At 42.5% G+C, this 24456-nt stretch overlaps 1 protein-coding gene across 8 annotated transcripts in view; it reads left to right on the top strand.

The window, feature by feature from the left end:
* The first annotated feature begins 3795 nt into the window (after positions 1-3795).
* Positions 3796-24456, top strand: part of vav2 (vav 2 guanine nucleotide exchange factor) — a 199537-nt gene continuing 178876 nt past the window's right edge. For 3 of the 8 annotated variants that reach the window (XM_073052261.1, XM_073052259.1, XM_073052255.1), the window contains exon 1: positions 3796-4937. In XM_073052261.1, coding sequence (XP_072908362.1) covers positions 4734-4937 — 204 coding nt within the window. In that variant the 5' untranslated portion in view covers positions 3796-4733. The remainder of the gene's footprint in view (positions 4938-24456) is intronic. The other 5 variants (XM_073052257.1, XM_073052256.1, XM_073052258.1 and 2 more) reach the window with 4 other exon arrangements.

The raw sequence follows: 24456 nt of genomic DNA, 5'->3' as shown, positions 1-24456 counted from the left end.
GAAAGGCCAAGAACAGTTGTTTTGAGTTTGTGCTGAACTTTGCTGGAATACTGAAAGAGGCGAGATCAGAACTAGACTGATAATTAAAGTGACAGAAGCCAAAAATAAAATGTGGGGGTCCGAATGGAGGTGCCCGATAACCAGTGACCCTTCCCAGTGTTTACAACTCATAGGCAGCAGTTACACTTTTTAAATTTGAATAAGTACAAGCATATCACTGTACCTCTTGGTACAGTTCTTTAAAATCCTTTATCTACTTCTATTTCTCACCCAAGATCTATTAACAAGATTGTCCTGGTAGGCTCATTGTTTCTGCCTGTCCAGTTTAGATTTCAGTTGGAAGAATTGTAATGCGCCTTTTTTTTAAAAAAAAGGTGGCACGACGGAGATTTAATAAGAACTAACCACAGGGGAGTTCCTGAATATGGCTCTTCGAGTCTGCGCTGCTATTCAAAAAGATAATGGCAGTTAATACATTGGAGGATCGGGATACATGATGCTGTTGAATTGGAAATAAGGTGATTTAGTTAAGTAGATAACAGCTAATGTCAAAGAGAGCACCAGAGCTGTGAAAGGCATTAGCCAAAGTGAAGATAATGCTGTGGAATATTTCTTTGATAAATGTCTTTTGGAAATACTGTTAGCCAATGAAATATTCGGTGCAGCAGATGTTATTGTACAGAATTTCATGCCAATTTCCTTCGAAAGCATTGACAATTTAAACAACCGAGGAAAGAGAACTCATGAATTCAATATCTCCTAATAAAATCAGGATAATCTTCCTTGAAAAATAGTTTGTGTGGGATAATTACATATAAATTAAATGAATAAAATCAATCACTTACAGCAAAGTGAGCACGTGCTTCATTGATTACCCAATCATTTCCATTCTCCCAGAAAATAACTCACAAATGCAAACTTCCTTCTCTCATCGGCACTTTTTCATTTTTCACATGTATGCTGAAAATACCCACCTGTGCCTCACTACTGTTTCTAAAGAGTGATGCTGTCAAACCGGGGGTGGGGAGAAATCTGCTCCAACTAAATGATGTAAAGCCCAAGGCCTGTCGCAGTCCCTACACCTTGCAAATTTAAAGTCAAGTTTGACCCAAAAGTGCACTATTCTCCATAAATCTAATTCACAATTCCAATATCTTCCCCATGCATAACATTACTCATATCTCCTCCTGTTACTGAAACTATTGTTACCTGCAGTCCTGAGCTTGACCCACTTGCATCCAAAGTTTTATTCTCATAAACATTTGCTCATACAAACTTCATTAATCATCATTAACAGTTTTCTCATTTGTCCATCACCCTGTGCTGCTCTGGCTTTTGGCTAAGAGTCACGTTTACAAAAACTTTTCTCCCTTTCAAATAATTTACAGCCTTGCCCTTCCTAGCCCTACAGTTTCCTGCCTACTCTTCAGACAGTTCTCTGCTTCTCCAAGTCCTACCCATTGATCTTCCCCTATTTTGTTTGCTTCTGAATTGGTTAACATGACTTTTGCCTCTAAACTCCTCACTTGTGGAGCAACAAACCATGAAAAAAAAATTCAAGGAAGAATAAAGGATCTCAGCTCAAAACATTGACTGTTTATTCTTCTTCATAGATGCTGTCTGACCTGCCGAGTTCCTCCTGCATTTTTTGTGTGCTCCTCAATATTTCCAGCATCTGCAGAATCTCTCTGGTTCAGAAAAATTGAAGAAGCATTTACAGCTTTTCTGTTTCCAAATCTGTGGAGTTCTTTCCCATGACTTGCGACTTGGAAGACGTGTTCCCTCTAGTCTTTTGACTAAGCTTATTGTCAATTGCCCTGATAAATAACATTTTGTTAACATTTCTGGAAAACAATTTGGGAAATTAGAACATTTAGAACTGTCTAAATTATCCAAGCAATAAAATAAATCTAGAGAATGCTGGGGTAGAATAAAAAGATCACGAGGGACTGTAGAATCTATGAAAAGAGAAACAGATCAGACCCTTTATCAGAAATTAATTTGTCCCATTCCTTTATATGGGTGAGATTTTGGATTCCTAAAATGATGTTGATTCAGATGGGGTAGAAATTAAAATATTGTTCTTCAGGCAGTATTTGAAAACTGGAATGTATCTTAGATGCATGTAATATAAAGTCAAATTCAAAGTAAAATTTATTATCAGGGTACATACATGTCACCACATGCAATCCTGTGATTTTTTTTTCTGTGGACATTCTTAGCAAATCTATAGAACAGTAACTAAACAGGATTAATAGTCAACAAACTGTGCAAATGCAGATATAAATAAATAGCAATAAATAAATAAGGAGCATGCAATGACAAAATAAAAGAGCCCTCAACTGAATGTAATTATCCCTTTTTGTTCAAGAACCTGATGGCTGAGGGGTAGGTAGTAACTGTTCTTGCACCTGGTGGTATGAGTCCTGAGACACCTGTAGCTTCTACCCAATGGCAGCAGAGAGAAAAGAGCATTGTCTCGGTGGTGATAATGGATGCTACTTTCCCGGAGCAATGTTTCATGTTGATGCGTGCAATGGTTGGGAGTGATATAATACCGAATTAGAAGAAATTGCAGCATAGGAATAGCAATAATTTCATATAACGACTCTCCTGCTCTCAATATTCCCCCGTCCTCTGTTTTTGTCCCATTGCAGATTCAAGATCCCACTGCAACCCCTCCATCACCTCCCCTGCACCTTCAATCACTTCCTCCTTTCCCTTAAACTCTCACACATTCACAATGTATGTTCATCTGTCCCTTTAATATTTTCCAGTTTTGACGGGAGGTGATCGATCTGAAAGATAATCTCTGAATCTCTTTTCGTTGCTGCTGATTGGTTTGCTTATCAACAGCATTTCCCATTTTTATTTACAGAAATAAGTCACTTGACCAAAGAGATCCATCCAATGGACAAAACACCACCTACCCCATTTCAGTGTCCCTCTCTTCCTTTCTCCCTCACCTATAAATATAACATAACATAGACCAATAAAAATATATGATTTCTTTGATTGTACCTTTTGAGATGTTTGTTTATTGGGAGGCACATTTATTTATCTTTAGTTATGCCACTGCCTTGCAATCCTCGGAAACTGCTAGAAGCATTGAAGTAGGGCGTTTAATAAGTAGATTTTGCAATGCATGCATGTTAAGGAATATAGAAGATTCTGATCAGAGGATGAGTTTGTAGCGATGCAAATGTATTTTGGGTTATGGTCAATGGAGATTAAAAGGGAGCTGACAATTATTTAAGAATGTTAAAGGATAAGGAGACCTGGGATTACAATAATAAGAGTTAGGATATGAAGATATGGGAAACCTGGCTATGGGTCGCGGGGTTTTATCTTTCCCGCTGTTCTCTCTCTTTCCAGTATTTCCCGGTTAATTTAGATCGTTTGGAAACATATAACTGTTTAAGAACAAACAAGAGAAAAACTGCAGATGCTGGAATTCGGAGCAACACACACAAAATGCTGGAGGAACTCAGCAGGCCGGGCAGCATCTATGGAAAATAGTACAGTCGACGTTTCGGGCCAAGTCCTTTCATCACCCTCCAGTCCTGTTAAAGGGACTCGGCCCGAAACATCGAGTCTACTCTTTTCGATTGATGCTGCATGGCCCGCTGAGTTCCTCCAGCAATTTTGTGTGCGTTAACTGTTAAAGAAAATGGATTCAAATCCGATCAAAATGCCAAATTAAATTCAGTGTTTCGTTGTCGCATAGGCGCTAAGCAATCCGGTGGATGAGTTCTAAAGATGATCAAACAGTAAATCATGAAACCACTTCGCTGATTGCAGCCGGAAAGCTTGCGCACTGATGCGCGTCCACGCTGCGCGCGCCGGCCAGCGGCGTGCACATTGGCCACTGTGTGTCCGCTGATCAGTCGCTTGGAGGGAATCGTGGGGCTTGGATACAAAGTTACAGAGCAGCCAGACGGAGATATATTGTGTCCGGAGAGGGGATTCACTGAACGTCGGATCAGTACTGCTGGGAAGGCCGCTTCCTCCCCCGCTCAGGTTCTATGGGAACAGCCTCAGCCCCGGCTCTGGCCCGGGATCCCGCTCCAGCCCGGCTAGCTGCACCCTGAGCCCGGCTCCCGATCTGCGCTTCAGAGGCAGCGACATTCGGACCCTCAGCACCCTAACCTCGCAAAGGGGACCCGATCCGTACTCGCCCCACTTCCTAGGACCGCGACCCTCTAACAAGCTCCTAATCACCGTCCGGGACCGCCACCCTCACCACACTCCGACAGTCCCTAAAGGACGGCGCGTCCACCGGCATCCCTCGCCCCACCCTCCGCAGAACCTGCTCTTCGGTCAAACCCACACCACCTCCTGTCGTGCCTGGTCCCTTTTCCCGCATCCCCTACCTCTCACTCCTCCCACACACACTCCGCCGCCCCAGGTAGCTATCCCTCTGTGCTACCCGGGACGTTTCACCTCAGCACCCTCATCCCAACTCTCCCCTCACACAACTCACACAACATTTATCCTCCTCTCTGACTTTTGTTCCTTTTCACAATCCCTACACGTTCTTTTCCTCTTTCCCCATTGTCCTCTGATCGCCCCCCCCACCTGCCCCTTCCTCATTCCTAGGATTAATTTCCCAAGAATTTGAACCCTATTCTCCATCTCCATCCCCTACCCTGCCACTTCATCCTTTCAACTCACCTCATTCCCTCCCTGGTCCTTCCTCTTAATACCTCCTCGCGTCTTCGCCTAGCTTCAGGATGGAGGAGTGGCGCCAGTGTGGACGCTGGCTCATTGACTGCAAGGTGCTGCCCCCAAACCACCGTGTGGTGTGGCCGGCAGCCCAGGTCTTTGACCTGGCACAGGCGCTGAGAGATGGAGTCCTGCTCTGTCAGCTTCTTCACAACCTGAGTCCTGGGTCCATCGATCTCAAGGACATCAACTTCAGGCCACAGATGTCCCAGGTGGGTGTCACTTGGGTAAAGGGGAAGGGGTGGGAGCCCAAGAGACCACGGATGCTGCAAGTGGTGAAGCTGATCATGCAGCATTCGTGGAGGGAAATGAACAGTCCAGAGTTTCAGGTTGGGTTGGACTAGATGAAGGTTCTTGACCTGAAGTGCCAATTGTCCATTTTTCTTCTGCAGTTGCCGATTGTTTCTTACATTGTGTTTGTTGCAGTAGGGCAGGTGGTTGGGTTGGGGCAACCTCTGAGATAGGCCATGTGATTCTGGAACCTCATTTGTTAAAGAGATCAGCTGTTGTGAGACTTTGCTTAGTGAACACCAACAGACTGAGTCCAGCTCATAGCCTTTGCTGAGAGGGAAAAAAAAATTGCTGGAAATTTGAGATCAAAACAAAAATTGCAGGAAGTGTTCTTGGACCAAAAGCTGTTTTCCAAGCACAGCGAAAGCTTACAATGATGTTGCCGGGACCTGAGTTCCTGAGTTTTCGGGAAAGTTTGAATAGGTTAGGACTTTATTCCCTGGATGTGGGAGCATGTGCAGAAATCTGGTAGAGGTATGCAAAATTATGAGAGGTAAAGATAGGGTAGACACAAGCAGGCTTTTTCCATTGAGGTTGGGTGAGACTAGAATTAGAGGCCATGGGTTAAGGGTGAAAGGTAAACTACTTAAGGGAAGTATGAGTGGGAAAACCTGATCTTCATATAGCAATTGTATTAACAGAATAAATCTAATTTAGAGTTTAGTTCCTCAATAGGGTTTTCACTGCACCTGCTGTTAGGGTTGGGTAGTACTGGGGTGAGTACAGATATGTTACTGCAGAACACCTGGATCAGTTCCAGTGAGTTACCTGTCTGATACAAGTTGGTATTGGACTGAACAGAGTACAGATGGACTCTTGTCCAGTGATGCATTAGTGGTGGGTGTAGGCCTGTTACCGGCCCATTTACTGTAAAATGCTGTGGGTTACTTATTGGTCTGTTTTTATTTGACACTAAGGCATATGGTGTACATATGTTACTTTATACCACTGAATATGTAGAATTGTGCAGAATGCCGGTGTGTGCAACACAGTGTTCTGTAAGTTCGGACTGGGAGATGCAGGTCTGTCAGTTTGTAAGGTGGGTGTAATGCAGGTGAATGCAAAACTAGTGAGGTCTGAAGTAACAACAACACACACAAAATGCTGGTGGAACACAGCAGGCCAGGCAGCATCTATAGGAGAAGCACTGTCGATGTTTCGGGCCGAGACCCTTCGTCAGGGCTAAACGAAAGGAAAGAAAAGAAAGATAGTAAGGGTCTCGGCCCGAAATGTTGACAGTGCTTCTCCCTATAGATGCTGCCTGACCTGCTGCGTTCCACCAGCATTTTGTGTGTTGTTTGAATTTCCAGCATCTGCAGATTTCCTCAGGTCTGAAGTAACTTGCTTTTTCTGCCATCTTTGGGGAATAGTAGCAATGGTGATGATCGATCAACAGAAGTGAATGAGTGTTGGTTTTGTGTGAGAGGAAATGAGGCAGTCTACAACTGTGAATGAGCATCATGCTGAAGGAATAAGTGATCAGCGCCTAAAACAGATTGAGCATACTGTAGTTTGTTGTGAGCTAGAGTCATTTGTAAGAAAGTGTGAAGTACTTAGGACAGATTTTTTGTCAATTTCCCACAGATATGTTTTCTCAGTGCTCCTGGTATTGCCCTGATGGTGCCCAGATGCTAAGGCTGAAGTTTTGACCTCTTCCTCTTTTCAGAATTGCAGACATGGGAGATAGCAGATGATCGATTGGTAGAGGTTAGTGTTGGATCAAAGGTTAGGTGTCCATCAATGGAAGGCATAGGCTAAAAATATCCAGTGTCTTTTGAGTTGCAGTGCAGTAGACTCGTTTCCTTCCTGCCTCTCTCCCTTCTTTTGACTCTTGTGTTGGGAATTGGACCTCCTGTAGCCAGACGCTAACGTCAGCAACTCGTCTGCATGTGTACATCCACCCGACAAGTACTGTTGGTTCTCCCCCCGATGCAGATTTGCAATTGTTCCTCTTTCTGCAGTACACATTCCCTCTCTGTCCTTCAACAAGACTACTGTATGTGCTCATACTTGGCAGTGCTTATCTCCAGACAGAGGAAGTCTGGAAGTCTGGGTAGAGCAGCATCTGTGGGAAGAAAGAAACTACAGGCATTTCTGGTTGAAGCCCTGAATCAAAACTGAGAATGAGGAGGAGGGGTGGCCTGCAGAGAGAGGAGAAAGGGAGGGGAAAGAAAGATTCCAAGGTGATTGGTGGACTGAGGATGGGGTGTAAGGTGACAGGCAGGGAGTGTCAGCCGGGGAGGTGAGCAGGGTTGGAGTTGGAAGACTGTGGCAGGTGAAAGGGGCCACTCCACTCTCAGTCCTGGTGCAAGGTTTTGAATTGATACATTGACAGCTTATTTCCTCCCATGGATGCTGCTTAACATGCTGAGTAATTCCAGTAGGTTGTGTGTTACTTCATATTCCAGTCTCTTGTGTCTCTGGTCCAGTCACTACCCACTGACATTAATGGAATATAAATGTCAGATTCATCATCAACAGTTAACAGTTTCCTGAGTTTTACTGTTTGACAAGAAACTAAATAGGCCCAGCCATATTAATATCTTGGGAATCTTGTGGTGAGGGATTCACTTGACTTCGCACGAGCTTAATCATTTTCAACAAGTCAAGATTATCTAGAATACGCAGTACTGCTTGGATGAATCCTGCTCAAAAAATGAAGTAAACCAACAGAACCCAGGGCAGAGGAAATTAAAATACATACTTAAAAAACTGCAGATGCTGGAAATCTAAAATAAAAACAGACAATGCTGGAAGCACTTGTGTCAGATCACACTTGTGGAAGGGGAGAAAGAGTTAATATCGAATGTTGGAGAAACGCTAATTTTGCTTCTCATTCCATTGATGCTGACTACTTTCTGTTTTCAATCCAAAGTCACACATTTAATTACGTAATCACCCCTCCGCCAACCATCAACTGAAACAGTCATTCTCCCGATCACTGACGTATCATGGCCACTGTGTATCATCTACAACTTACCAAATCTTTTCTGACATGCCTCCCACAATGGTGATTCCCCCCCCCACCAACATGGAAGTGGGTTGATGTATCGGGAGGGCAATGGTGTGTTGTAGTGTTATGTTAGTAAGCTGTGGTGAACAGGAATGGGGTGTTAAAGGACTCTTGCAACATGGGTCTACCAGAATGAACAAAATGTGAAGCATTTTCCTAATCGAGAAACATTGAAGATATAATTTTCTGCTTTTATTTAACAGATTTCATTCATAAGTTGCTTGAGCTGTGACAGAAATATTTCTTGTCATAAACTGTTTGCAGTTTCTTTACTATCTGATCTATTATAACTGTTAGATTAATAATTAAAATTAACCTTCTGTAAAGATATTTTATATTTCCCTCGAGCCTCTAGGCAGTTGCAGATTGAAAGTGTACCTGGCGGTGGTTGAATATTTAAACCCCAGATCACATTGCTTTGTCTTCATTACTGTTGTAATAACTGCATATGAATCTCGGGTCACAATATAATTGGAAAATCAGTCTCTTCCTTGGGATCGATCAGAATTTTTGGTTGGGGGGGGAATGGAATTTGATTGATCTATTTGGCGAATCAGTTGATTGTCTCAGGGTTTGATGCATTGAACACTATCTCCTACGATTGGGGGTCCATTTGATTTACCTCCCCATCTCTTTGACCTTCAGAAGATCTGTCCCTCTCCCCTCACTATGAGGAGCAGCTGATAAGTCCCTTGCTGTGTGCTGATAATTGCTTGTGTTTTTAATCTCATTATGTTACAGAGCTAGCATTACGAGTCTTTCACTTATCACACCAGAGTGCAGTAACGTTTGGCGCATGTGTTATACCCCAGGTACTATGGAGAGAAACTATTGATGTGAGGCACAAAGACTTCTGGTTTATATAACTTGCCTGTAATTTTGATGGTGACTTTAGTATCAGAATCAGATTTTATATCACTGGCATATGTTGTGAAATTTGTTAACTTTTGGTTTTGGTTTAAGCAGGCTTTTCTAGTAGTCACCGACACTGATCTCCAGAAAATCAGGGATATTCTGTTATAACAAATTCTAGGATACTGATTCTGATTTATTGATATCACTGTTTCAGCTGTTAGTTAAAATGGAAATGACTCTTTTGCATCATACACCATCACCCCCTCTTCTTCACCCCCTTCCTCTCCACCCCTCTTCCTCCTCCCTTTCCTCCTTCCCCCACTTCCTTGCCCTCCCCTTTCCCTCCTCCTCTCTTTTCCCCTCTTCACCTTTCCCTCCCCTCCCCTCCCTTCTCTCTCCCCAAGTTGCTTACCCACCTCACCTCGCACACAGACACCAATGCTGGTTGCATTTCAACCACTCGTCTGGCTATACGTCAGAGAACTGGCCTGTGGTCTACACGTTAGCTGGCCATAGGGCATCAGAGGTTAACTTGCCACTTCTCAATGTGGGGCCGCCGGGAGCTGCTACTTTGGGAAGTAAAATTACTGCATAATTTATTCTTAAAATATTATGAAATATGCAATAGCTGAGTTAATTAGGTGTTTTGGTATGGAATACTGAATGGTGACTTAATGAATTTTGCATTATCTTCAGTATTTAGAAGATCCAGAATTAAGGTAAAAACTATTGTAGATTTTTCTCTAAGCTCTTAATAGCAAAGTTCCCTTCTCCCTAAGTTCAGCTTCTCCTTTCGATGCTTGCTTTCAGACTTCCTCTGACTATCCACCAGTTTGCTTCTCTTGCACACCCTTTGACTCACACATGAACATTCTTCCACACTAGTCAGTCACTCTCCACTTGTGTCAGATCTTCCACACTAGTCAGACACTCTTCACTTGTGCCAGATCTTCCACACTGGTCAGACACTCTTCACTTGTGCCAGGTCTTTCTCACTAGTCAGTCACTCTCCACTTGTGTCAGATCTTCCACACTAGTCAGACACTCTTCACTTGTGCCAGGTCTTTCTCACTAGTCAGTCTCTCTCCACTTGTGTCAGATCTTCCTCACTATAGGCACTCTTCACTTGTGCCAGGTCTTTCTCACTAGTCAGTCTCTCTCCACTTGTGTCAGATCTTCCTCACTATAGGCACTCTTCACTTGTGCCAGGTCTTTCTCACTAGTCAGTCACTCTCCACTTGTGTCAGATCTTCCACACTAGTCAGACACTCTTCACTTGTGCCAGGTCTTCCTCACTATAGACACTCTTCACTTGTGCCAGGTCTTCCTCACTATAGACACTCTTCACTTGTGCCAGGTCTTTCTCACTAGTCAGTCATTCTTCACTGACCAGTGTGACAAAGTGGTGAACACTGGCAAATAATGTACCGCAAACAAATGAAGTCCCTGAGAACGCTGGTGATTTTCTTTTCCTTTCCTGTTGACAGCAACTCTGTAGGTCATGTAGCCTCTATTAGTCAGTTCAGTCCAGCGCCCCTACTGGGGCATATGCCGCTGACTGCAGCTTGCCAGAGCCCTTTGTCCCGGGCCAGTCTCTCAAGTTGACCCCAGGTGTAGCCCATCTTATGTCAAAGAACCATCCTTTCTGAGGGGTGAGGTTCTTAGAGCCTCTGGCATTTCAGTAGCTCTGGGATTTTACGAGATGGGGTTGCTAGCCCAATGCCCAACCCTCCTCCTTTTGCAGCGGAGTTGGGACCATCCATGACAGAGTTATGTAGATTCCACACCACTTTTAAAGGACCTGCTGTACGATCACAAAGAACTTTTGACTTCAATCTACCTCATCCTGGTCCTTGCATCTTATGTTCTATCTATTCTGCACTTTCTCTGTATGTGTAACACTGTACTCTGCATTCCGTTATTACCTTTCCCTTATACTAACTTGATCCATTTGTTTTTCTTGAAATAATCTGTGTGGATGCCATGCAAAACAAGTGTTTCATTGAGTCTCGGCAAATGTGATGATAATAAACTATTTACCAATTATGCAACTCCACACGGGCTGAGGTAGACACAGGCTGGACCTGGGATCTTCTGATGGATAGAATGGTCTGGTGGTGGGTGATAGCTTTTTCAAGTCAGCCACCATGAGCTTGGGGGCACTTTGCAAGATCCTACGCATGATGATGTCAATCCCAACACCTCCCTGGTGGCATGACATAGCCCTTGTGCCCACCTACCTGAGCTCCAATGTTGGAGGGTTACCCTTGTCCCTCAATGATAGAACATACAGACTGTACAGTTGGGATCTGGAAAATTGGATTCAGAGTCTCTCAGGTGCTGGACATTGGAAGACCATCTGCTGGAAGATCATAGCATCATCCGTCCACACCCCTGAGCCCCAACCACACTGATAATGGTACGTTGATATATCAATCTCTCTCATGCCTACCAGAGGACAAGATAGGGACCGTCATTGTGTTGTGCTTAACATCGAGGTCACTTGTGTGCACTTGGGCTGTTACTGGATCAGGACACTGATTACATTTCCTGTGAGGGATGTAGAACTACGCTCAGCCCGTCGCTGTGAGGATTCAGTTTTGGGAGAGCAGTGCAGCAAGACGACAGATTCTGAATAAACTGACACCCGGGCTGAGTCTGCCTGGGGGCTGTCGATGCAAACTAAGACGAGCGCTTCCGAATGAGATTCAGTGACCTCTGCAGCTGCCTCAGCCACTGTGCGGCGCAGTGAAGCATCTGGTGGAGAAGAAACCTGAGGACATTGTTGCTTAAGGAGCTGAATCTTCAACGTGGTCGGTACCTCCAGTTGAGCTGTCTTTTTGTGTGTTTTCCCGCTTGCCGTGGAAAGGGTTTTGTATTGCCACGTGCTCTTGTTTGTTTTCATGCCCCGTGTGCTCCTGCCCCACTCCTGCTGTACTCTGGCCCCTATATTACTGAGTACTCTGTCTCTCACCTGTTTCTCATTATTACCTGTTTTGCTGCCACTTGTGTCTCATTGTGCTCCACCTATCATCTGCCTCTCTGTTTATTGCTCAGTGTATTTCAGTCCTGTGTTTTCACCTGTTTGTTGCCAGATTGTGCCAGTGAGTTTTCTTGAGCCTTTCCAGCATTTGTATCTGTACTCTGTCCATCTGACTATTGACTCTGCCTGTTTCCCGATTCTGGTTTTTGGATTTCTCTGGAATTTTTGATCTCCACCTGAACTTTGACACTGACTTTGTTACCTCCTCCCTCCCCTCCCAGATTTACTGCTCAGTAAATATAATAGTGCTCACAGTACATGGTCTACGATTGGGTCCCTGCTTCACCATCCTGACAAACGTGGACAAAAGTCTTTAAACAGGAGGCTGGAGAGTGGGGCATTTGTACTGTAGGTTCCTTAACATTTGCAATTATAGAGTCACAGTCATGGAAACAGGCCTTTTATCCCAGTGCTGACCAAGTTGCCTTCTTGACTTCAGTCCATATCTCTGTAAACCCTTCTTATCCATGTACCTGTTGAAATGTATTCTAAATATTGTATTTATACCAGTGTCTACAACTTTCCCTGGGAGTTTGATCCACATACCCATCATCCTTTGTTTTAAAAAAAAGCTGCCCCTCAAGTACCTTTAAATCTTTCCCATCTCACCTTAAATCTACCTGGGAAAGAGACTGAGGCTATTTACCTTACCTACGTTCTTCATGACTTTATAATCCTCTATAATATCACCCATGTTCCACTGAAGGAGCCCCAGCCATTCCAGTCTCTCCTTATAACTCAAGGCTTTCGATCTTGGTGACATGTTTCTGGATCTTTTCTACGCCCTTTCCAACTTAATGACATCTTTTACTGCTGGCTGACTAGAACTGCACAAGTACTCCAAGTGTAGTCTCTCCAACATCTTGTAAGGTGTAACATCACTTCTCAGCTCTTGTAAGCAGTGCCTTGACTGTTGAAACCAAATGGCTTCTTCACACCCTGTCTACCAGTGTTACCACTTTCATGGAGCTATGTACCTCTAGCAATAAATGAGCTACTGAGCAAGCTGGGTCAGGCTGCATCTCTGGTGGGAAGTACTGTAGATGTCTTCAAGTTCTGGGTTTCACTTGCCTCATCATTGAAACATAATCACAACCTATGGATTCACTTTCATGGACTCTTCACGTAATATTCTCAAATTTGATTGCTTGCTTATTTATTTATTATTTCTTTCTGTTTGTATTTACACAGTTTGTTGTCTTTTGCACACTTGTTAGACAAACAGTCTTTCATTGATTCTATCATTATTATTATTATTATTATTATTCTGTTATGGATTTATTGAGAATGCCCACAAGAAAATGAATTTCAGGTTGTCTCCAGTGACATATATGTACTTTGATAATAAATTTACTTTGCGCTTTGAAACACTTCATTTGGACTGAAAGCGTAGAGGGAGGATGGTCGCTATGAAGAGTTGAGGGGAGGGGTGAGATAAGAGCTGGTAAGTGATAGGTAGAGTGAGGTTAGGAGGGATTGATTGGCAATGGACTCCGGTGGAGGAGGGTGGTGTTAAACTGATAGTGAATGCAACAAAGGGCTGCAGCTTGTGGAATCTGATAAGAAAGGAAGATGATCCGGGGACCTCCCTGTCAGGCGAGACAGAGATTCAGAGATGCTGCCTGACCTGTGGAATTCCTCCAGCAACTTATTATTTCTTTTGGTCCATCTTCCAGCAGCCACAGTATATTCTGTCTCTACTTGTACTCCCAGGTCTCCCTGTTCTTCAACACTTTCAAGGGACCTGCCAGTAACTCTGTAATTCCTGCCCTGGAGTAACTTAAAAAATGAAAGAATTCACACTTGTCCAAGTAAAATTCCAGCTCCCATTTTTTGGCACATTTCCTCTGTTGCTTTTGTGATCGTAGATAACCTTGTTCACAGTCCACTGAATCAGTAATTTTGGTGTCATCTGCAAACCATGCCACCTCTGTTCATTAATATAGGAGATACGAGTAAAGTACAGGAGGATGTTGGAGTTACTTTTTTTTAAACAGTCGTTGATGTGTGGAACGTGCTACCAAGGATGGGTGGTAGAGGCAGATACATTGGGGGCATTTAAGAGACTCAGACAGGCACGAGGCTGTAAGGAGAATATGGGAGGGCTATGTGGGAGAAAACTCGGCACCAATCCCTGTGGCACACCACAAGTCACAGGCCTGAAATAGTCCTCCACGACTACCTTCTGATACCTTTCATCAAGCCAAGGAAATGCACCACATTTAAAGTTGGAGTTGTTTTTCTTTCTTTCCCAATAGTTAGTTCAAGCTCGTTGTGTATCAGTGCCAAGAGAGCATTGCTCTTTCTGAGGTTCTGTTTTATGCGGATGAAGCTTTTTAAACCAAGACTCCTTTCACACTTTGGATAGATATCATAGATCATAATGGTGCTGTTTTAAAGAAAAGCCCAGGAGATCTCCAAGTAAAAACAAAATGCTGGAAGCACTCAGCAGTCAGGCAGCATCACTGGAAGGAGACCTGTCTGAACGAAAGGTCTTGGACTTGAAATGGTATCTTTGTTTTTGTTTCCACAGATGCTGCCCAGCCCACTTCGTTTCCAGCATTTTCTGTTTTAATTTCAGATTTCCAGCACTTTAAGAAACTTGGCAGTGATATTTCTGCTGCTGACTGGGAGATAGTTATCCCTCAACCAAAATAATTTCAACAAATGAACTGGTTATGTTTCTCATAGCTGTTAGTTTAGAACGTAGAACAGTACAGACCCTTCGACCCGCAATATTGTGTTGACCTTTTAACCTCCTCCAAGATCAATCTAACCCTTCCCTCCCACATAGCCCTCCATTTTCTTTTCATCCTCATGCCTCTCTAAGAGTCTGTTAAATGTCCCTGATGTATCTGCCTCTGCCACCCATCCCTGGCAGCACGTTCCATGCATTAACCACTCTGTTTAAGAAAAAAGTACCTCCGACATCCTCCTATTCTTTACTCCCATCATCTTAAAATTATACCTCCTCGTATTAGCCAACCATGCTTTGGGAAAAAGGCGATGTTGTTGCTCTATCTGCGCCTCTTGTCATCTTACACACCTCTATCAAGTCAACTCTCATCTTCTTTTGTTCCAAAAAGGAAATCCGTAGCTCACTCAACCTCTTCCTCATAAGACATGCTTTCTAATCCAGGCAGCATCCTGGTAAATCTCCTCCACACTCTCTCTAAAGCATCCACATCCCATAATGAAGTGACCAGAGCTGAACACAATACTCAGTGGTGGTCTAACCAGAGTTTTATAGAGCAGCAACATTGGCTCATAGCTCTTGAACTCAATTTTCTGACTAATGAAGGGCAACACACCAAATGCCTTCTTAACCTCTCTATCAATTCGTGCATAATCTTTGAGGGGTCTTTGTTCCTCCATGCTGCTAAGAATCTTGCCATTAACCTTATACTCCGCCTTCAAGTCCAACCTTCCAAAGTGTATCACTTTGCCCTTTTCTGGTTTGAACACCATCTGCCATTTCTCATCCCAACTCTGCATCCTGTTGTAACTCAGACCAGCACCTACACTATCCACAACACCACCAACCTTCATCTGCATTCTTAATAAGCCACTCTTCCACTTCCTCATCTAAGCTGTTTATAAAAATCACGAAGAGCAGAGGTCCCAGAACAGATCACCATGGAACGCCACTGGTCATGGACCTCCAGCGAGAGTATGTTCCATCTATGACCACGCTCCGCCATCTGTGGGCAAGCCATTTCTGTATCCCTGTTTACCTGGATCCGATGCCTCCTGACTTTCTGAATGAGCAACCTTGTCAAATGCCTTATGCGGCACAGTAGCGTAGTGGTCTGCACAGCGCTTTACGGGACCAGTGACCCAAGGGTCATTTCTTGCCACTGCCTGTAAAGAGTTTGTACTTTCTCCTCGTGGCCACACGGATTTCCTCTGGGTGACCTGGTTTCCTCCCACAGACCAAAGACATGCCAGCTAGAAGTCTAATTGGTCATTGTAAATTGTCCTGTGATTAGACTGGGGTTAAATTGGAGGTTACCAGAGGGCACTGTATCTTAATAAATAAATAAAAAATAAAATCCATATGCACCACATCCACTGCTCTACCTTCATCAATTTGTTTTGTCACTTCCTTTTCTGACTATTTATTCAAAGCTCAAAGTAAATGTATTATCGGAGTACATATATGTCACCACATACAACCCTGAGATTAATTTTCCAGGCTAGTTATTCCTTATGCTTTGGCTAGTTGACCATATGTGCACATATTAGTCACTCATTTTTTAACATTACACAATGACTACAATTGACAAATATGCTGTTGGTTGTAAAGCACTATAGCAGGGGTAGGCAATCTATGGCACAAATGATTTTCTAGCATACGTTATTCGTTAATTTGAGGCAAAACATAACTAGATGTATTTAAATGGATAATTCACATATTTCAAGTTTTTTATAGCATTTATCCGGCCCACAGAGGCAAAAAGGTTGCCGACCCCTGCACTATAGGGTCTTGAGTGGAAATGCTTCATAAGCAGTTTTCCCCCCTTTTTTTATATAGTAGTTCATTACATTCAAAGGATTCAAAATACATTATCAAAGTACATATAAATTATACAACCTTGAGATTTGTCTGCTTACATGCAGCCACAAAGCAAGCAACCCGAAAGAACCCAACTTTAAAAAAAGACCAACACTCAATGTTCAGAGGAAGAGAAAAAGCACGAATCATGCAAACAATGTACTGTATCATCAGGATAGCGTAGAGCATTGAACAGGCCCTTTGCTCCACAATGTCTGTGCTGAACACAATACCTGATTAAGCTAAATCTTTTCTGCCTGCACATGACCTATACCCTTTCTTACATATTCATGTGTCTATTTAAAAGCCACTACTGTATCTGCTTCCATCACTATCCTTGCCAGCTCGTTTCAGGTACCTACCACCCTGTGTAATAATAAACCTGCTCCACACCTCCTTTCAACTCTCCCATTTCACCTTTAATGCAGCTTCTCCACTCTTTTCTTGCTCATTCCTATCACCCCTGAATACTCCTTCACCAGTCAATTTTAAATGGCTTTGGGTAACTTTTGTAACCCTTATTAAACCCACTTTACAAATGTGCTACTTAAAACAGTTTTCTTGACTGGCATTCCTTGTTCAGCTGGTCCAGTATGTGTTGGATAGGAAGTTTTGTGACCCAGAATTCTCTCACGTTCGCTTGGCACGAATTTACCTCCACTCACTCTCTGCACATCTACCCCTGACTGCTTGCTGTATCTGTAATTCCTTCAGAGAGAGAGAGAGAGAGATCTCAAGCAAAGTAATTGGAAGGAGGTACTAATTAGATACAAGGGGTGAAGGTAGGGACAGGCAAAAACAAAAAGACGGGATTAAGCCAAAGCCAGCAAGCCGTTTTTGCAATAGGGTTGGTATGAAGCAACAGAGCAGCAGAAAAGCCAAAAATAACCCAAAAGGATACAAAGTTGATGTAGAAAAATTTAAAACAAACATTGAAGATTGTGGGAGATAGAAGAAATCTCTCTAAAAAGGAAGAAAGAAAAGCTGCAAGAGTCTGCTATCTCAATTTTCCCCCTCTATCAGCGTTGCCTCCTGCTTTCTTTCTCTCCTTCGCACTCTGTGTCCATCTGCCTTCTTCCCTTCCCCCACAGCCGTGTCTTGCTTGCCAGCAGTTTCTGCCCTGCCTCCTGTGTGACATGCTGAGGCTTTGCTAGCGTAGCACTGATCCAGTCTACCCACCAATAATCTGATCAGCGGCGATGTGTTCCAGCATGCGTTGTGTGCAATAGCTTGTCAAAAGCATAAGAAAAGTAGGCTGAAAATAAATGCTTGTTAAATTGAGAGAGAGTGTGAGAGAATGACCTGGTTTAACAGCACTTGAAGCAGGGTGGCGGGGTGGGGGGGTGGGAGTTGATGTTAATGGTGGGGGTGTCAGCTTGCTGTGTGAGTTACACAGTTGTTCTAACCCTGTAATTCTTGAGAGCCAAGATGACAACTAGTAAAAGGGGTTTGGGTAAGAACAGTGTATATTAAAAAAAGAATTCCCCCCTCCCAAAATAAAAACAGGCTGCTTTTAAAATCCTGGCCTCTGGAGCACAGCTTCATTTGGGTTGTGTACCATATAACTAACACATTTAACTCTATGCTTCAGACCCTCCAGGTATCTTGAAACATTTCAAAGCCAACAAGCACTTTTCACTTTCCAGTTCAGATTGTTTAGCATTCTTCAATAGAACAGTATCCAAAAATCCATAATATAATTTTAGAGTTGAGTTGATTTGAGTTTTTCTTTTGGAAGGATATTGTTCAGATTTCTGTAGCTTTTCCCTACTCTTCCAGTAGCTGTTGAATCTCTTCAGTATCCCTGATGGGGTGAATTATCCCTATAATGGTGCAGCCTCCTTTCTAAGTTACACATAGAAACCAGTATTCTCTCCCTGGACTCTGTCTACGTTTCTTCCTGCCTCAGGAAAAGAATCACAGAACCATCCCACCCTGGACGTTCTCTCTTCTCCCCAGCCCCCACCCCATGGGCAGAAGGAACAAAAACTTGAGAGCATGTGCTGCCAGGCTTAAGAACAGCTTCTAAGAATCTAGAATGGACTTTTTGTACATTAATACTGTGTGTAGTTCTGGTCTCCATACTTGAGGAAGGATATACTGGCTTTGGAGGCAGTGCAGAGGAGGTTCACCAGGTTGATTCCAGGGATGAAGGGGTTAACCTATGAGGAGAGATTGAGTTGCCTGGGACTATACTCTCTGGAATTCAGAAGAATGAGAGGGATCTTATAGAAACATACAACATTTTGAAAGGAATAGATAAGATAGAAGTAGGAAAGTTGTTTCCATTGGTAGGTGAGACTAGAACTAGGGGACATTGCCTCAAGATTCAGGGGAGAAGATTTAGGATGGAGATGAGGAGAAACTGCTTTTCCCAGAGAGTGGTGAATCTGTGGAATTCTCTGCCCAGGGAAGCAGTTGAGGCTTGCTCACTAAATGTATTAAGAAACAGATAGGTTTTTACATAGTAGGGGAATTAAGCGTTACGGGGAAAAGGCAGGTAGATGGAGCCAAGTTTACGGACAGATCAGCCACGATCTTATTGAATGGTGGGACAGGTTCGATGGGCCGGATGGCCTACTACTCCTATTTCTTATGTTCTTATTCTTAACCTGACAATCCACCTTGTCATGGCCTTACTGTCTACCTGCGCTGCACTTCTACTGAAACTGTAACACTACGTTTCACCTTGTTTTCAATTTTCACTTGTACTAAAAGTTGGATTACCTTTGTTTGTCACATATATATTGAAACGTACAGGAAAATGCATTGTTTGTGTTAAATCAAATCAGCAATGATTGTGCTGGGCAGGGGCAGCCCACAAGTGTTGTCGCACTTTCGATGGCAGTAAAGCATGCCCTCAGTTGAACATTCCTAACCATACATCTTTGGAATGTGGGAGGAAACCAGAGCACATGGAGGAAACCCACAGGGTCTTGGGGGCAACGTACAAACTCCTTACAGACAGCGGCGTGAATTAGATCCCAGTCTTACAGTTGGCACTGTAAAGTGATTGTGCTAACTGCTCACTACCATGCCGCCCCAGTGTGTGACTCTTTCCATGTACGGTGGATTCCATTTAACTGAGCCGCTTATTTTGGGCAACTCTTAAAGAACAAAAACTAATAGAGAAAGTTGCAGGAATTCCCTTACTATGTGACTTAGTTGGGGCAAGAGACTCTTGCCAAGCAGGTCCTAACTATTAAATCACAGACATGAGGAAAATTTGCAGATGCTGGTGTCACTCGTGTGCACACGTGTGGCTGTTAGATGCTACACAGTGCTCAGAGCAAACAGTTTTTAAATGACGTCAGTCATGTGCGTGTATGTTCAGAAAGCAATGGTTTTTGTTACTGATAATTGGCAAGAAATAAGCAGTAAGACAATACTGAACTCTTCTGCTCACTGTGATTTCAAGTATTCAGACTTGGAGATGGCAGAAACGGCCAGAAGTGCAAATGAAATGATTTCACTACTTCAACAAGTTAAGCACTATGAAGAATTTGAAGGTATCGACAATTGTCTTGAATGTTACAATGAAAATGAAAATTTGGGGAATGCAATCGTTGACACCATTGTAGTAATGAACACAGTCCATTATCTGCATTAGGTGTCTGCTCTGATTTTGTTTGTTGCGTACACTGGACAAATTTCTCCGCCAATAACTGTTAGGAACTAAGAGACTTTATAGTACTACAGTACTACTGGTAGTGTTCTAATAAGTTTTGCATTTCATTTAAATATGTAATTTGTGGCTCGGTTTGTCTTTTATATACCTTTCTAACTATTTCTATGAAACTTTGGCTAATTTTGACAGCTGCTTAATTGGGCCAAAATGTCCTGGTTCCAATGTCCCAATTCACCGGAATCCACTGTATTTATGTTTTGAAATGATCTGTATGAATAGGTTGCAAAGCTAAATTTTTCACTGCATCTTGGTACATGTTATACCAATACCACTTCCTGTTGCACGACTTTATTGTTCCTTTAGGATCGGATGGTGCCTCAGTGGTGGCCACCTGAAAGCACGGTGTTCTGAATATGGCACTTTAGTTTCAGGGGGATTCTTGTCTTTTGACTGTCTCATAGCTGAACTTAAGCAAGTTGTCGCTCTGCCACATTGCATTTTCCAGCTGGAAGCAAACTGTTCTGTTGGAACAAGATTGCGGGTGAGAGATGGTGTCTGGTGGCAGATTCCTGCTGGTTTACCTAAATTATTTTCCATTGAATGGATCATGTTGCAATTAATTCCTCGGTAAATTCCTAGTGGAGGACTGCATACCACTTCTCAGGGAGGAGTATAACAGACTTGGAGAGACCCCAGCTGGATTCATGGGAAGGGTGCTTTGCTGAAATGTCTGTAGGTATAGTTGGACTTTTATAGCTGATATATCATCTCTTTCCCCTGGTTTCCTAGATGTAAGGTTCTGCATTCTTTGTCACCTTGACACAGTAGGATTTCACATTCAAAAAATTGCTTTAACAGGAGGACCAGGTGAAGATACCCACCTCCAATTACTTGTTACAGCCCAGATTGGAACAGACTCAATTCAAAAAGCAGCCTGCCACGTCTTTTGGCTGATCACAAACGTCATTGGCTGTTGCTTTGTAATTAATGAGCTTCATTTTCCAGGCTTTAACCTAGATGTGCGTCAGGGGCTTGAGTACATGCCGGGAATGTTATGGCCATTTGCTGCGTAGTGGAATAAGAGGAAGAGCCCAAACTGAGAATTGTTCCTCTGTTGTACAAGTACATCTCTCTTGACCTCCACTCCTTTCAGATTTATGTTATTTAGAAGGTTCCCTATCCAATTTGATCATGACAGTGCAAGACCATCAGTACACCATTTCTGTGCTGACTGCGATGCCAAATGAATCCCATCTGTCTGCAAATGATCCATAATCCCTCCATATCCTGCATGTTCTTGTGCCTATATAAATGCTTCTTAAATGCCTCTATTGGGTCAATATCACTAATAGTCATGGCAGTGTGTTCCAACCACTCTCTGTGTAACAGCTCTTCAAACTTACCCCTCTCACTTTAAAGTTATGCCCTCTAGTATTTGACACTTCTACGCTAGGGAGAAGACTTTGTCTGTCTTACCCGTGCCTTTCATATCTTTGTAAATCTCTGTCAGGTCAGCCCCAATGGGTCAGAGAAGACAGCACAAGTTTGTCCAACCATTTCTTATCGTTTATACTCTCTAATCCAGGCAGCATCCTGCTGAACCACTTTGGACGCTCTCCATAATCTCCACATCCTTCCTGTAATGGGGTGAAAATGCGCAGGGAATTCTTGCTTTCACTTCCGTTGATTACTTTTTGCTACAGTTTAATCTTTTCTGATGTCACTGGCTGGCGTTTTTGCTTTTACTCTACTTTTGTCGCTCACAGTAACAATGCCAATTTTAGATAATTAGCTATGCTTTGCATATTCAAAGTTGCTGAACAAGTATGTTAAGCGGTTGAGATTTGGTTACAAATTCTTGTGAGAAACCATTAGATAGATAGATAGATAGATACTTTATTCATCCCCTTGGGGAAATTCAACTTTTTTCCAATGTCCCATACACTTGTTGTAGCAAAACTAATTACATACAATACTTAACTCAGTAAAAAATATGATATGCATCTAGTCACTTCCCACTAATGAGAATACTTTCCCACTATTCCTACATTCACTTTGCTGTTACTTGCTTTCCTTACAAAAAACCATTTGCCTTTAATTCCATGAGGTTTAACATCAGTAGTCATTGTTATGATGTGTGAGAGCTTGCAGTACTCACATTAGTTGTCATGTCTATTAGAGGAACTTCAAAGCCACTTCATTACTGTAAAATCTTTTGGAACTGACGTTCTATATCACTATATAAAATGCTTTCTGGGAATCCAGGTAATTAACTTCCTCGTTCACTGTTTAGTTACCTTTGTTAAATTATATCAGTCAGGTTCCTCAAGCAGGACCAAACACTACAAATCAATGCTGGTTCCCTAATTAGCTTTAGATTTTAGGTGACTCTGTCCTTAACTTGAGCAGCATTTTGGCAACTTGCTAAATTCCCTAAAATATATCGCACAATTTATTCAAGCTGGGGAGTGTCCTTTGCCTTTTTCCAAAGGAAGGAACATATTCTGAATTAAGGGATTTTTGAAGATGTTAATTAAGTCAAAGTCAAAGTAAATTTATTATCAGAGTACATAAATGTCACCATATAAACACCTTGAGATTCATTTCCTTGAAGAGATTTACAGTAAAAAAACAATTAAAACATTTGCAATGTTGTGACCTGCTAAAATGAAAACTCCAGGATGGAACCAGCTAGTCCTTGGAAACGTTTAATGACATTATTTTTTTCACCTTTGCTGCACTGTTTATAGTCAGTTTTGGTGAGCCCTTCCTGTTCTTAGTTTAAGATTAATATCCAGCCTGTTAATCTTCTTCTTCCACTGTAAATAGTGACAACAAAGAAGTTACTCAGCTATTTAGAAGATTTGCCCGGTATTCTGTATATAGTAAATGGAAATCAAAACAACTGGAAAACTGATATAAAAACAGAGAAGGGTGTAAACATTCAGTGGATCAGGCAACACCTTTTGTCAGTACTGAGAAAACAAGCTTGCCATGTTGCTATGGACAGTCCCTGAATTCTGACGCAGAACACAATTTTACCCAAGTCAAGAATTCTGGCAGAGGTTTCATGCTTTCTACTTACATACATTGCATCGTCTACCATTCCCTTATTTTCACCTGCTATAGTATGTCTCAAGGTATGTCAGCTTACTCTTGAATAGCTTTTGTTTCTGATATATTTGTAAAATTTTGTGTTGAACAAATAACATTTTTTAATGTTATTGCTTTGTGTCTTATACAGTTTTGTCACATTGTGGTGTTCTGTTCAAGAATGTGGGATGTGGACAAGTCTTTGCATTAAAATTTTTTTTTCCCTTTTATGTTGTTCCTTTCCTTTTAAGATATTCATTAATTACAGTTACTTTGGCATAAAGTGGTTTGATATGATGCTAAATTCTTATATACGTAGGTATCTCCCACTGATCTGTCATTTTACCCTGGAACAGATTAATCCAGTTTACAACCATGTTCTGATACGCTAAATCTAGTAACATAGTAGTTATTTCTTGCTTATAGATTGGTGCATAAATACTGATCAGCACCCTCTGGAGATGGATAAATGGCGCTTGTTCTTAGAGTCATAGTTATGGAACACTACAGCACAGACACAGGCCCTTTGGCCCATCTAGTCTATGCCGAACTATTAATCTGCCTAGTCCCCTCGACCTGCACCTCTGGACCTTAGCCCTCCATACCTGTCCTATCCATGTACCTATCCAAATTTCTCTTAAATATAGAGTGTTGATGGGACCAGGAGTGCTCAGGACAATATTGGATTTCCCTGTTTCAAGTACCAATTGGTGTTTTTTCTCTCCATGGGTACCATTCTGCTTCAGATTTTTTTTACCCCTCTGTTCCCAATATCTATTTTTAAAATGCAACCCTTTACATTGTGAACTTTGATCTACACCCTATTACAAACAATCCCCCTGTCCTCTCCACCCTCACCCTCCGCCATGTACCGTTTGTACAATAGTCTTGTCTTCTCTCTTTTTTTTCAGTTCCGAAGGGAGGATTTTTGACTCAAACCTTTTGACTGCTTCTTTCCCACTGATGCTGTCTGACCTGCTGAGTGCTTACAGAGCTTTCTGGTTTTGATTTGGGTTTTAATGACAATCTGATAGTTTCATGATCACCATTACCAATATCAGTTGCTTATTTTGCAATTTGCATTTACGTTCCTCAGCTGCCGTGGTTGAGCTTGGTTTCGAACCTTTGTATTGTTACTCTGCAAACTAGACCACTGCAGTGTTATTTCTATAACTGACACATGTGGAGTTCACCCAGGCTCCAGGATTTGCCAGTTGTCCGATGGAGGGAAGGGGGTGGGGTGAAGCCTAATC

Source organism: Hemitrygon akajei, chromosome 7 (genome assembly GCF_048418815.1).
Source record: "Hemitrygon akajei chromosome 7, sHemAka1.3, whole genome shotgun sequence".
Taxonomy (NCBI): Eukaryota; Metazoa; Chordata; class Chondrichthyes; order Myliobatiformes; family Dasyatidae; genus Hemitrygon; species Hemitrygon akajei.
The sequence above is the reverse complement of the archived record's forward strand: the minus strand, read 5'-3'. Positions and strand labels throughout refer to the sequence as shown.